Raw genomic sequence first — 15,660 nt, forward strand, 5'->3', positions numbered from 1 at the left:
AGACTCTGGCTCCAAACGAATCTCTACTGCGCAGACTCTGGCTCCAAATGACGTCATTTACTCAAGATGGCAGCGGCCATACTGAGATGCTTTGGCTTCACTTTTCAATAGTGGAAGGAAGTGGAGACGCGTCGTCCAAATTTTTTTTACAGTCTATGGTTTACACGAAAACGACTTTCAAAAATATGCGTTTTCAGTCCCCAAAACGCCATTGTCGTGTAAACGAACAGGCAAAACACATAAAAAGTTTCCAGTTTTTGGCTGAAAATGTTGTCGTGTAAACGGCCCCCCAAGACATTTTATTTTTGAAACGGTTTATTTTTTTAAATAACTATTTCAACACCACTAGTTGAATGAAACATGCAACTTGATGAGGTCATGTCATGTGGTAATTACGTAACAAACTGTTGTTTAAAACATTTTTTAATTTGTATAATGCATATTGTATAATATGCAAAATATGTCATTTTAATATGAAAAATATGTAATTGCTACTAATAATAACATGCATTAATTTACCAAATTTAGTGTTATTCATTCTGCTTTCTGAACACTTTCTGTCAGAAATACGATTGAGACTGAAATAAGATTATTCACTATAATTATTTAATTCTATTTTAATTTTTTATCACAGTGTAAATGCCTTTTTATATATGAAAGTATTCGACAGTTTCTGCTTAATTGAATAAATGTACTAATGCCACTATGTGTCAGTTCAGCGGTAAATGAACTAACAGCCTTGTTTTTGGATAATGCACATTTTCTGTTTTCATTTATTTTTGAGCGGACGCTCCGTGAATATTATGTCAAGTAAATTATTGACATCTCATACTCATATCTCAGTGGAATTGTCTACTAAAAAACTCATTCATATATCAGTTAAACTCTATAAAAGATACTATGACCCACAAAATCTGCTGAATGAATTACTGATAAACATAGATCTTTAGCGGTGTTATTTTCCCTGAGTACATCATTTGATTATATTTCTGTGTTTGATTTGTGATGTTTGCGTTGTTTGTCCTCTCTCACTCTTGCACAGAGCGTTTGGTTAAGTGTGTAGATCACTGACTATTGATCTGAAGTTGACACCAGACTACGCTTATATCTTTCTGTAATCTGCTAATTGACTTTCAGTGTTTGTTGACTTGTCATGTCATAAAGGTGATCGTTTTATTTGTCAGTTCCTGCACTTTACGTTCTGATGTCATTCTTGTAGAAAGGATCTTAATGTCTTTTTTGCTCCCTGTCTCTTGTGTTTTCTGTCTATTTAGGCGAAACAGCAAGCTCAGATGAGGCATCAGATAGCAGAGGACAGTAAAAACGAGTACCTGACCTACCTGCAGAAGTTCAACAAGGACCAACATGAGCACTACTACACGCTTATACCACATATCTTTCAGGTGAGAGTCTCTCTCGGTCAAAGTAAAATATTCTAATATTGATAAATGACAAATATGTTCCTTTTTATGCCAAATGGACCATACTGAGTGTTCATAATGTGGTCAAAATGTGTCTTGCAGAGGATACAGGAGATGGAGGAGAGGCGGGTGGGCAGGGTGAGGGAGAGCATGCGGGTGTACACCGAGGTCGAACATAAAGTATTGCCCATCGTCAGCAAGTGTCTGGATGGCATGACCAAGGCAGCTGAATCCATCGAGCCTAAAATGGTACGTTAAGTGCTGCGACTGCTTTGTGCTGAAAATGCATCATGTTTCCGGATTACATAGCCATCTGTTGATCAGCCTACTGCTGGAAAATCCTATACACACTTATACCACATATCTTTCAGGTGAGAATCTCTCTCCATCAAATTAAAATACTGTAATATTGATAAATCACAAATATGTTCATTTTTATGCCAGATGGACCATGAATGGCATATTGAGTGTTCATAACGTGGTGTTTTCTGTCTTGCAGAGGATACAGGAGATGGAGGAGAGGCGGGTGGGCAGGGTGAGGGAGAGCATGCGGGTGTACACCGAGGTCGAGCATAAAGTATTGCCCATCGTCAGCAAGTGTCTGGATGGCATGACCAAGGCAGCTGAATCCATCGAGCCTAAAATGGTACGTTAAGTGCTGCGACTGCTTTGTGCTGAAAATGCATCATGTTTCCGGATTACATAGCCATCTGTTGATCAGCCTACTGCTGGAAAATCCTATTCAGTGAAAATCTTTTACTAAGCCATAAAATACTTCTTTTTTTTATCAGTGGTTGAGAATCGAGGTTCTTGTTTAGAATAGTTTTTTTATTAAAAAAAATAATAAATCACACAGTGATTGACTGATTCATGAACTAATGACTCTTTTGAGTCAGTTCTTTTAATGAATCAGTCAAAAAGGTTTGCAGATCAGTCTTAAGGCCGTTTCACACTGAGCGCGATGCGAAAAAGTGAGGCGAATCGCCGACGAACGTTGCGAGCACGAAACGATTGATCGCCTTCTGCTAATTCATGCCTGCACGCTAGGTGGTGCCGACCAGCAATGCATTTTTTTACTCAGATATGTATCTCATATATGGATTTAACATCGTTCACTGCTCAATATACAGCATTAAATATAGCTAAATAAAGTTTGGTTCTATGCCAGAAACACAAACTATCTATAATGCTTACAAGAAAACATCTTAAAATATAAATATAAGTACAATTATCATCAAGCCACATTTGAAAATGTATGTGATTATTGTTTTTGCTTAAAGGGGTCCTATTATGCTTTTTCACTTTTTTCATTTTAGTCAGTGTGTAGTGTGTATGTTTTTATGTATTTTAATCATGTAAATTATGTGAAAAATAATACGTTTTTCGAACCACCAAGCATCATCAAGCCACATTTGAAAATGTATGTGATTATTGTTTTTGCTTAAAGGGGTCCTATTATGCTTTTTCACTTTTTTCATTTTAGTCAGTGTGTAGTGTGTATGTTTTTATGTATTTTAATCATGTAAATTATGTGAAAAATAATACGTTTTTCGAACCACCAAGCATGAGAGCATGTTCTAGTACACCCCCAAAACTAAATCAAGACTTTGTAAAAGAGCATAATAGGACCCCTTTAAAACCCACTATAAACCATCATCAAGTGCTTGTAATAACTTCCGATTGTGATCTATGGTTGATTTTGATTCTATAATCAAAGAGACATGCACTCTTTTTAGGCTATGTTTAATAACGCCACACTGCTTATTGTCATAAACATCCTTTATTGTTATAAAATTACCATGAGCTGCATACAAAACACATACAGAAAATATATCAGTGTGAAAAGCCCTTTAGACTCAGATTACTATTTAAATCTGAAGTGTAGAATCTGTGCCACTAATTCCTATCCATAAAAATCAACAGTTTCTAAGAATGTGTAATAAACCATTTTATTTGGACCTTTTTATTCCCTTCCATTCAAAATGTGGGGTCAGTAAATTTATATATTTTATGCTCACCAAGGCACTTGATCAAAAATACAGTAATACTGTGAAATATTACTACAATTTAAAATAACTGTTATCTATTTAGATATATATTAAAATCTAATTTATTCCTGTGATGCAAAGCAGAATTTTCAGCGACATTACTCCAGTCTTCAGTGTCACATGATCCTTCTGAAATTATTCTAATACGCTGATTAAACAGTTGTGCTGCTTAATATTTTTGTGGAATCCATGATAAACTTTTGCAGGATTCTTTGATGGATAGAAAGTTCGAAAAGAACTGCATTTATTTGAAACTGAAATCGTTTGTAACATTATAAATGTCTTTACGGTCACTTATGATCGTTTTATGCAGTCTTGCTGAATAAAAGTAATAATTTCTTTCAAATAAAAAAAACGTTTGAATGGTAGTACACTTAAAAATTCAGCTCAACGTTAAAAAAAAACAAAAAAAACAATAAGAGCAAAAATACAAGTGAAACATTAAAAAAGGAAGAGGAAATATAATAAAGATTCAATATAATGAGATTGATGCACTGTGTCACTGATAGGACTATGATCTGTAAAAGCAGAGTTTTCTGGCTGCGGGGTGAATTTACTTTTCCAAATGAAGCAGATGAATAATATAGCAGGTCAAAATGCTGACTGGATTTCTCTGATTATCGCTGGCCCACTTACAAGCTAACGAGTAGTGATCGTCACGGAGCGTCGTCGCCAGGTTACCATCAATAATTTACAGCTGCGGGGGGGATCGCTGGCAGTTAACGGGGCTGATGTGCTTCTTGTTTGTCTCATCTGCTAAATCCTGTTCCAGTTGTGTGTGTGTGTGTGTGTCCTTTCAGAGATTGTGTGCTGGCTATATGAATCAGACCTCCATTAAAACATCCTCCTGTAGAAAGTTATTCGTTTACGTAGTAGGGTTATGGATGCCACATATAAATGCTAAAAATAGTCTCTTGGTCTGACCTGAACAGCAGTAGAGAGATTATATGGAGGGGATTTGCTATGTGTCGCCAGGTTACCATCAATAATTTACAGCTGCTCGCTGGCAGTTAACGGGGCTGATGTGCTTCTTGTTTGTCTCATCTGCTAAATCCTGTTCCAGTTGTGTGTGTGTGTGTGTGTCCTTTCAGAGATTGTGTGCTGGCTATATGAATCAGACCTCCATTAAAACATCCTCCTGTAGAAAGTTATTCGTTTACGTAGTAGGGTTATGGATGCCACATATAAATGCTAAAAATAGTCTCTTGGTCTGACCTGAACAGCAGTAGAGAGATTATATGGAGGGGATTTGCTATGGTGGATGTGCTTCTCGTAGTCTGTAGTACATAATTGCTGCGATTATGACGTCAGTTTGAAGGTGGGGTCTGCATTTCCACACTAATATTTCCACTTTTTAAGTAGTTGAATAACTAGATAGATAATGATAATTTTATTTATAAATATTTTAAGTTTTTATAAATAATTAGGATATAGTAATATTATTAATTATATATATATATATATATATATGTGTGTGTGTGTACATACACACAATTATTTACAGCAATACTATGAGTATCTACTACTACAACTAATTAGAATAGACTTAGAAAAGAGATAGTGTAACTAAGTGTAACTAACATTGACTTCAAAAAGTAGGGCTAGGTTTCATCCTAACCTCTCTCTTTTTTGTTATGGCACAAAGCCTGACATTTTTTTTATTACTGTTTTTAATCTCAGGACAGTAAGCAAGTTGTAGAATCATATAAGTCGGGCTTTGAGCCGCCGGGTGATGTGGAGTTCGAGGACTACAGCGTGTCGATGAAGAGGGCGGTGTCAGAATCGAGCTTCCTGAACGCTCGCGGAGAGAACAGACGCAGGAGCAGGAGCAAACTGTGGCCTTTACTCAAGAGAAATAAGGTTCGGCATCAGACAACACCTACTGAAGCCACAAATAAGCAAATCAAAGAGCAGAAAACTATGCTGCTCATTAATGGTCAATTGAGATGCAGTCATGTATGATTTTATGTCCGAGAAAAGCTGAATAAACAATTCATGCTATTTATATTCAAGTAGTAGAATATGTGTTGTGGCTATTTTATGCAACTAGTTTCATGCAGCTTGTTATAATGGAATCTTGTAGTTCTGATGATTAACAAGACCCGTTATCTGTTCATGCATTTTAATAGTGCCATGCTATTTGAACTAGGAAATATTAAGATGAGATAGGGAAAAGTATTTTAACGGGAAAAAACATTGCACATATAGGACGGATCTGTGGATTGTAAACACCTTCTAAAGTCACAAATAAGCACATAAAAGAACAGAAAACTATGTTGCTCATTTATAACTCACTGCGATGCAGTCATGTAGATTTAATAGCCAAATATAAATCATGTTATTTATATTCAAGTAGTGTTATTGCTATTAAGTAGTGTTTACAATGTCAGTTTCTTGTAACTTGTTTAATGCAGCTTGTTATAATAGAATCTTGTTATTCTGATGATGAAGATTATTTTATACGTTAGTGATTTTCTTTTTGATGGCACTAGTTTTTAAACTTGGAAATATTAAGATTGGATTAGAGAACATGTTTCTGACATGCATCCCCTTTAATAAAGTTTGCAGCGAGTTTGTCGTAGTGTGAGAATTTCTGAACTTTTGTTTTGCCCTTGAACGTTTCTTTCCTCATATTTTCTCTTCCTGTCTTCCTCCATTCCATTTCTCAATGTGCTTCATCACACCTTCATCTGTAGCTTATGTCTTTGTTAGCGTCGCCCCGCCAGCCCCCTCCCCCTCCCCCCACATCCCCGTCCCCGGACGGCCTCCCCAACGGCCCCCAGTCCCCACAGCAGCCCAAGGAGCCCCTCAGCCAGCGCCTCAATGACTTCATGGGCACCAAACACAAAATGCACTGCCTGCGGAGCCTGAAACGTGGGGTAAGTTCACGAGCCGCCACATCACCTCTGTGTCTTTCGTGTGGATCCGATTGGACGACTCCAAAGACTAAAGCACCATCAGCTTAGTTTGGTTATAAACTGATGTGTGGATGTGTAACATGTCTCATTCTCATGCTTTTTGTCAACACCATCCTAAACATATCTGTCTTAACAGCTACGTAAGTGTGTGTATTAACTGTTTCCCCTAACACTTTTTTTCTTGTCTTAACGTTCACAGCTTTCTCTAAAGCTGGTAAGTCTGACTTGCTATAAAATCCACAAAACTTTGGCTTAATTTTTTTTTCATAATAAATATTTAAGATTTTGACTTTTATTTAAGTTGGACTATTTTCCCAGTTTCAATGCTTGAAGAAAAATAAGTTATAAAAATAAGTAAATTAGGTATGACAGTCAAACTTTAGGCATGAAGCCTGCCAATTTACCATTTTTTGAATGCAATATGTGCTGGGCAGTCAGTGGATGTGTTTTTTAAGGCTGAGACTAGGTTATATCTTGTTTATGTAATGTTTTTAATGCAGCGTTTGAATCGGTTTGTGTTTGGTTAGTTCTTTTTCACTCATAACTTTCTGTCTGTCTGCAGGGAACAGGCCAGGAGGACTACAGTCATCTGCCCCCTGAGCAGAGGAGGAAGAAACTACAAGCTAAGCTCAATGACATCAACAAGGACATCCACAAGGAGATGGATCAGAGGTAAATCGTGCAATAGCTGCCATGCTGGTTATAGTATCAGCCTTTCTTTCTGCCAAATTCCTCATCATCATGTACCAAATTGTTTATAAGAAATACTACAGCTCAAAAGTTTGGGGGCAGTAATTTTTTTTTTTTTAAGAAATCAATACCTTTATTTAGCAAGGATGCCTTAAATTGACGAAAAGTGATAGTAAAGACATTCATAATTTTACAAGATTTTTAAGATTGCCATTTCAAATACAAGCTGTTCCTTTGAACTTTCGGTAACACTTTCAAACGGTAACACCAGTTGCTTATTAGCGTGCATATTACTAGCATATTGGCTGTTTATTAGTACTTATTAAGCACATATTCTGCATGACCATATTCTACATCCTTAATCCTACCCAATACCTAAACTTAACAGCTACCTTACTAACTATTAATAAGCAGTAATTAGGAGTTTATTGAGGCTAAATTTGTAGTTAATAGTTAGTTAATAGTGAGAACTGGACCTTAAAATAAAGTGTGACCAAACTTTCAATTCAAAAAATCATGATGGAACATAGTATCATGGTTTCAAAAAAATATTAAGCAGCACAACTGTTTTAACATTGATAATAATAATAATAATTAGAGCTTGACCGATATATTGTTTAGCCGATATGAGCCTGTCACCGATATATCGGTATCGGCGAATATGCCGCCGATATGAAATTTTTTTTTACAGAACATATAACGCAGATAAAATGCATGAAATGGTGTTTAGAAATGGCGTGCTCCATTGTTTGCTTCTGGTGACCTAGATGAAACGCTTTAAAGCTGAAGCTATGGAAAACCATTGAAACTTTGAACGGCCATATCTCCGTAAAGGCGCGGCAAATCCGCACCAAATTTGGAGGATCCCTTCAGCTCGAGGAACCCCCTCGAACGTGAATTGAGTGTATGTCTCGTGGCCCTCTTTCGAATGAGACCACCCCCGCGTCGATTGCCCCCGGGGTTCGGGAGTTACGGGTGGTTAAATTCGTGGTCCAGCGGCGACGATCTAGCGATCGCGGAGGGCTACCGACACGCGGAGGGTGGCATTCGAGAAGGCTCCTCGAGCTGAAGGGATCCCCCGAATTTGGTGGAGATCCGCCAGCGCGTTCACGAGATAGTGACACCAGTCAACACTTTCACTTCAGTAAGGAGGTCTCTTGTTCAGGCAGCAGCATTCAAGCGTTGTCTTATTCGACCGTAAGTGCCCTGCGAAGTGGACTTCACATGATATTCCGCCATGATTCCAGTTCCAAGGGAACGTACACGGTACATTCAAAGGGCATTAAAGTGCGTGAGACGTGAATTTATATTTATTTACAGAGGTATATTATGTCACACTATCGATATCGGCCCCTTTTTTTTACTCCCTAATATCGGTATCTTATCGGTCCCAAAAAAAAAAAAACATATCGGTCGGGCTCTAATAATAATAAGAAATGCTTCTGTGCACCAAATCATATTAGCATGTTTTCTGAAGGATCATGGGACACTGAAGACTGGAGTAATGATGCTGAAAATTCAGCTTCGCATCACAGGAATAAAATGCATTTTAAAATATAAGAACATAAAAACAGTTATTTTAAAATGTAATAATATTTCACAATATTACTGTTTTTACTGTATTTCTGATCAAATAAATGAATCTTTGGCTTAAAAGAATAAAAAAAAAAAAAAAATACCAACCCCAAACTTTAGAATGATAGTGTACATAATGTAATATACATGACCAGACATGATGCAACAAATTGTCATATGCACACGCTTCTTGTTTTTTACTAACTCTTCTTCTTGAAATTATTTGCAGGGACGCCCTGACTAAAATGAAAGATGTTTACATTAAGAATCCTCACTTGGGGGATCCAGACAGTATAGATCCACGGTTAGAGGAAATCACACAAAGCTTGGAAAAACTGCAGCTTGAGGCACATAAATTTGAGGTGAGGCCCTCACAAGTTCAACCCTCAGATACCTTCAAAAGTTGGTTTAAAATATGGATTTTGAGATCCAAGAGACTTAAATTGTGCTATTCAGTCAGTTGAGGGATTAACGATTACAAATAAACTGAAAGATCTGTTGTTTGTGTCTTTTCAGGGCTGGCTGACGGAGGTGGAGAGGAAGCTACTTGAAAAGGGATCCGAGTCTCAGAGAAGACAGAGCAGTCATTTTGACTCGCAGGGCAACACGCCACTTACAAACAACTACGGTCAAAACCGAGAGAGGTACTTCAGTCCCTAGACAGCAGGGCTACCCAACATGATGCACTGAATGAGATTACATTGTTACATTTCTTTAAAGCTTATGTAATGAAAACATCATTTATGTTAACTACGAAAACCTAACTTCCATAAATCAAAACTTCCCCAGTTCAGAATGGCTATGGATGCATCTCTGAACTTTTTGACATTAGCAAAAAAAAACTCAACTAACATTACAAGTGGACTTAAGGCAAAAAAAAAGCAAACGTGATGTTTAATGCTATTCATGGCGTTTCATGCCATTAATACTTGATCTTATTTTGACAACCTCATATGAGACGGTTTAACATTAAGTGTATAAGCTGACTAGAACGTCAAAGTTAATTTGGTCTGTTTTACGTATTGCATGTCTTCTGCACATAGTCCGGATGGCAGCTACACGGAAGACCCCAGCACAGAGACGACCATGCAGTTCAAATCTCGCAGCACTGAGTTCGATGACGAATTTGACGAGGAGGAGCCTTTACCCACCATTGGAACATGCAAAGCACTTTATCCATTTGAAGGTAACAGAAAAACACTAACTGGATCATCTTGCAGAAGGAAAATGTGTTAAAAATTATGTCAGGAATTCATGATTATAAAATAGTTACGGAGCCTATTTGCAGTTCTTGCGATAAGAAGTTGAAACTATACTGTCAACCAAAATGGGTTTTTCAGTTCAATTTGAGAAATATATTTTGTCAAGTGTATCTTAACTTTTTGATTGGTGCTAAATTTATATAATGATTTTATAATGGATAAATGGCAAAAATATACTAAATCCTGATAAAAACTGAAAAATGGAAAACTAAAATCGATTAATATATAAAATTAAATAAACTTCACAATTAAAAGTACAAATTTGAACAATTTACTTAACTAAAAATAAATAAAATCAATACACTATACAATAAAAAGTAAAAATTAGTAAAAAAAAAAAAATTTTTACACTATTATTATTTACTTCATTTACCTGGAAATATCTGCTAAATTAATAAATGCACTCAAAATTAAAAAACAAAGAGTCAAATTGGTAATTAGACAAGACTGATATAACAATAAAAGTTAGAATAAAAAAATATATATAAATCTTTTTTTTTTTTTATAAGTTTGCATGCTTGTTTTGGAATCAAACCCACATTGTGTGTTTTTGTGTCTGTAGGTCAGAACGAAGGTACCATATCCATGGCCGAGGGTGAGATGCTGTACGTAATCGAGGAGGATAAGGGTGACGGATGGACCCGTGTCCGCAGAAACGAGGACGAGGAAGGATACGTGCCCACATCCTACATCAAACTCTTTTTGGACACGAATGCCAAAGGTGCTATGACATACATATAATCCCACTTCACTGAACACCCGGAAAGCGCCATTAGTGAACGCTGTTTACCTGTAAATACAGTAGAACATCATTGAACAGAGGAGCAGACAGCAGAGCAATTCCTGTTTTTACAAGTTCAAGATGCCAGGTGTCATTTCTCTGTTTGGTCCTTATTTACCTTTTTAATTATTGCTCCCTTAGACTTTATCAGTATTAAACTAGCTCTGCATCCATAAGGGTACAGTGAATTAGGCAATAAAGACACAGCTGCTGTGTAATTTTGATATACCTGATGGAAATGGCTGCTTTACCAACATATCATGTTCATATTTAGCATTATAGCTTGGCATTATGGTGGTTTTAAGCTATAACCAAGATATGTAGATACTCATGTTCATATTTTTAATGATCTACAAGCAATCAGATACTTTTAGATTAAGAATGAAATGATTAGAAAATGTCAAAAGCAATTATTCTCAATCCTTCTGGCAATAAAGATCATTATTTACTGATATTTTGACCTTAAAACTACAGAATAAGTAGCAATCCTGCATTTTAACTATAGTCCAACTGTGATTATTTTAATTATAATAATTTTTTAAGACGTCACAATATCTGACTTGAGAGAATCTTATGCATGAGAGATGGAATAGAATATTTTCTCAGGTGTTTACTTTGGAGTACATCCTTGTACCTCAAAAAAAAAAAATTCTTTCCCCAACGGCAAATCACATTCGATTTAAAAGCATATCATTAAATGTGAAGAGCTTAAGCAATTAATGCATGCATCTTTGAGACATTTGCTAGCTTTGCATTTACTGCTGTACAAAAAAGATCAACTTTAGAAGTAAAAAATATACCATAGTTAACGCGATGCCTTTCGGTGTTGTGAGCGTTGAAGCAATAATTGAAAAGATGCATGTTATTCGTACACTGACCAGCATGGAAAACTAACACTTAACATGAAGTTAAATAGAAATTTTCCAGAAGGTCATCGCCGTGTGTATTAGAAATACCTACAGCAGGAATACCGCTCTATGTGCATGCTATAAAACCAGACAGGCTATTTATTGCTGCTTAACAGATTCATCATTTGTCCATAGCTTTATCAGCAGCTGTTAAATATGCTTGATAGTGTCGCAAGCTAACTATATAAATAATTTTGTATGGTTTTATACGGTCCCTGTCTTTAATTCACACTTCATAGTGAGGCTGCACTCTGAAGTTGAGCTTCCGAGGTTTCCTGAACGTTTTTAACCCATTGCTGTCTGTGAATCAACGATTGTACAGGAGTTCTTGTGCAACATCTCTAACATGTCTTGTGTGATTTCTTTTTTTTATTTGTTTCTTTTTTGCTTTTTGTTTCTGTTCCTTTCTTTGCAGATCCCTAAAAGTGTTTGGCTGGCACAGGAGTGGCAGGGCAAGCGTCCTTGCGTGAAACGTCCTCCTCTTGTAACTGTAGTCAGAGAGCTGGCAAATGGGGGACTAACTGAAAGGATATTCCATTTTTAACGCAACCACTTTCACTGAACCCTCTCGTCTGCCATAAGAACGCAAACTGATCTTTTTCATGACTAGCGTGCTGATTATTTGCAAAAGCTTGCTTCTCGTATGGACCTAGAGTATTTAGCCTTGTGCCGTAGCTGCTTGCTGTCAGAGCCGAGCCTTTAGGTTTGTTTGCTGAGGCACAGAGTAAGTGCCGTGTACATGTCTTGTTATTTGCTTCAGAGCCAAGAGGAGTTTCTCATCAAGACATTAGGCTTAATGAATATTTGTCAGTGCAGAATGTTCAGTTATGTGAAAACTATAAAAATGTGGGGGACTCATTTTATACATTATAGACTAGTGTTGTTTTTACAGTGTTTGCAAGGCGGCAGTGCATTTAAATCCTGCCTTTTTCTTCTTCTGTCCAATTTTCTGAGGTTCATAGATTAGTTCATAGAAATGTAAGATTAAGCTTTTTTCAAAAAGTATAAAGACATCTTGAAATTGATTGATGAATGCAGTTTTCATTCCTATGATGATGTATTTCCTGTTTAAGTCAGGGATGGACATATGCCCTTTGGTACACTACTTTTCAAAAGTTTGGGGTCAGTAAGATTGAATAAATAAAAATAATACTTTACTCAGCGAGCATTAAAAGCAATGCTTTAAATTGATCAAAAGTGACAGTAAAGACAAAATAATAAATGTTGTTCTTTTGACGTTTAGGAATCCTGAAAAAAAAAAGTACCATGGTTTCCACCAAAAAAAAAAAAAAAAAATTTAAGCTGCAAAAAAATTTTTTTTTTCAACATTAATAAAATTTCTTAAGCAGCAAATCAGTATATTAAGATGATTTCTGAAGGATCGTGAGACACTGAAGACTGGAGTAATGAAAATTCAGCTTTTGCCATCAAATTAATAAATGACATTTTATACAAAATAAAAAAAACCTGTTATTTTAAATTGTAATAATATTTCCCGATATGTTTTTTTTTATCAAATTATGCAGCCTTGGAGAGCATACAAGGCTTTTTTCAAAATCAATACAAATCTTACAAACCCCAAACTTAAGAGGTCTTTAAACTGACTTACGATAGAATGCTTTTTAAAATAAAAAAAATAAAAAAAGAAAGTGAAGTGACATGTGGCCAAGTATGGTGACCCATACTCGGAATTAGTGCTCTGCATTTATCCCATCCAAAGGGCACACACACACAGCAGTGAACACACACAAACCGTGAACACACACCCGGAGCAGTGGGCAGCCATTTATGCTGCGGCGCCCGGGGAGCAGTTGGGGGTTCGGTGCCTTGCTCAAGGGCACCTCAGTCGTGGTATTGAAGGTGGGAGAGAGTGCTGTACATTCACTCCCCCCACCTACAATCCCTGCCGGTACGAGACTCGAACCCACAACCTTTGGGTTATGAAGCCGACTCTCTAACCTTTAGGCCACGACTTCCCCCCCATTTAGAATGTCATTGTAATATTTGCATACTGAATTATTTCTTTTCAAGCTATAATTTTCCCTTAACACTTTTGCTGCCTTGCAAGCACTGATATTTCCATCAAGAAATGCAAATCTAGCTATTATTATTGATATGATGATGAATGCATAATCATCCGCTACATTTTGTGTGAGGTGCTGTTGTAGATGAATAGTTCTCTATGGCAGGTGAAGCGGTAAGCATCTTTTCTGGTCCTCCCAGAGAAGAAAGAAGTGTCACCTCACTCACTCATTCACACTTGTGTGCACACACTCCACAGCTGCTCCCTTCTTCCTCTCCCCTCCTCTTCTGTTTCTCTCACTGTCGCTGTCTCAAACTCTCTCTCAGCCATATTTTCTCTTTCTCCTCTTTGTCTTTTTTTCTTGACCTGTTTTTCTGTATCTGCCCTGTTTTGACAGGCTGGGTTTACCGGAGTTGGTCAAGTAAATGAATGTTTCACAGTTTAATTTAATCACACATGGAGTTTTTTTTTCAATACAACCACAGTAAAACATTTCAGAGCAAACTACCAATGTTTTTCAGCTAATTTAGTAAATCTAACCTAATCTGGATAAGATTATCTGTGATTTACAGTATATTATTGTTTCACAAATATGCTCGTCAGACAATGTCTCATTGTGCGCCTCCTGGTAGACCTTTGTTATGAATTTAAACTTTTTGCCAAATTACTAGGTAAATAGTTGATTCAAGTTAGTTGATTACTTAGTTAATAGTTGATACTTATTGTAGAGCAAGAAATATTACAAATGCTCCAACTTGAAAAAGAGGCACTCGCATACACTTAAAAAACAAGGGTGTAGGATTTACTTTTACTTTAACTGTTTGAATTTCACAAATAATTACGAAGAAATGGCAAGTAAAACGTTGAATTTGATGTGATATTTTGAAATAGAAAGACTAACATCGCACTTTCTTGTAAAATGTACTCCAATAATTTTGGTTTCAGTTTTACAATTTAAAACAAAATTCCCCAAAAAAAAATACAAATGATTTTTTTTTCAATTTAGTTTTTTTTATGGTGTACTCTGGTCTAAAACGCAAGGCTGTAACCTTGAACCTTGAACATTGGGCAGGACACATGATTTATTTATTTTCGGTGGTGTTGTATTTTTGTAATGTTCTTTTTATTTAAAGGAATTACGTATAGAATTAAAATTGATTTTAAAGGGAAAAAGTCATTCACAGTTTTTTTTTGTGTAATTATTTTTAACTAATATTTGTATTTTAAAATACGAATAAGAATAAATGTGTGCATAATGTTGATAATGCAAAACATTTCTTGTTTCGTCACATTCAGCTATGAATGACATAAATCACGTAACTGATTCATCTTATATTTTCGATTCAAAATGGGGAAATTTCAAGTCGTCTGCATCACAGGATATTACTGTTGGACATTTTGCATTTCTATCGCGAAACAGTTGTGAAATATCAAATATTTAGCTACATATTCCTTACAGTTAAAACTGAAGCATTGTGCTGGTATTTATGTACAGCTATACTGTGAACATTAAAGCCCACCTTCTTTGATTTAAGTGGCCAGCTCAATCATTTTGACTTTGACGAGCGCTGTTATACCTCTGAGGTGGACCAGCCTAAACATTAACATTTTACAACTTTTGTCCTACTAACAACAAACAGAGCAGCAGCGTCAATATCATATATCGGCCGTTTCTAGAAAACGTTTCACTCTCAACGTGTATGACGGTTGTGGCCCTGCTGGAACCCTGCAAACTGACAAAACATGAAAAACTCTCACTGCTGTTATACTCTATGGAATGTCACTCAGCCAATCAGATTAGAGGACTGCAACCAACTCTTGCATAATCATAGAATTGGACTCCATCAGAATCAGTTGATGAAATCCCAGACGTCCTCTATTAATAAATGTGACTTAACTGGCATTTAGTAAAGTATCTGAACAGCGCTTCATTCTCTCTCAGCGCGGTGGATGTGGCTGTGTATGGTGTAGCTGTAGTGGTGCAGTCCAGTAGATGTTGATGGTGGTCCTCAGCTAGTGCTGTGTTTCGACGCA

The 15,660-nt window shown here is 36.5% G+C and overlaps 1 protein-coding gene across 1 annotated transcript in view; it reads left to right on the forward strand.

The window, feature by feature from the left end:
• LOC107566801 (formin-binding protein 1-like) overlaps nucleotides 1-12,825 on the forward strand; it is a 21,588-nt gene extending 8,763 nt beyond the window's left edge. The window contains exons 5-16 of the mRNA XM_016252351.1: nucleotides 1,275-1,403; nucleotides 1,524-1,674; nucleotides 1,746-1,792; nucleotides 1,921-2,067; nucleotides 5,150-5,329; nucleotides 6,166-6,348; nucleotides 6,587-6,601; nucleotides 6,950-7,059; nucleotides 8,882-9,014; nucleotides 9,169-9,296; nucleotides 9,696-9,838; nucleotides 10,477-12,825. Of these exons, the coding sequence (XP_016107837.1) occupies nucleotides 1,275-1,403; nucleotides 1,524-1,674; nucleotides 1,746-1,792; nucleotides 1,921-2,067; nucleotides 5,150-5,329; nucleotides 6,166-6,348; nucleotides 6,587-6,601; nucleotides 6,950-7,059; nucleotides 8,882-9,014; nucleotides 9,169-9,296; nucleotides 9,696-9,838; nucleotides 10,477-10,655 (1,545 nt within the window). The 3' untranslated portion in view covers nucleotides 10,656-12,825. The remainder of the gene's footprint in view (nucleotides 1-1,274; nucleotides 1,404-1,523; nucleotides 1,675-1,745; nucleotides 1,793-1,920; nucleotides 2,068-5,149; nucleotides 5,330-6,165; nucleotides 6,349-6,586; nucleotides 6,602-6,949; nucleotides 7,060-8,881; nucleotides 9,015-9,168; nucleotides 9,297-9,695; nucleotides 9,839-10,476) is intronic.
• Nucleotides 12,826-15,660: the final 2,835 nt, after the last annotated feature.

Source organism: Sinocyclocheilus grahami, unplaced genomic scaffold, assembly GCF_001515645.1.
Source record: "Sinocyclocheilus grahami isolate Dianchi unplaced genomic scaffold, SAMN03320097.WGS_v1.1 scaffold1101.1, whole genome shotgun sequence".
In the NCBI taxonomy this organism is placed as follows: domain Eukaryota; kingdom Metazoa; phylum Chordata; class Actinopteri; order Cypriniformes; family Cyprinidae; genus Sinocyclocheilus; species Sinocyclocheilus grahami.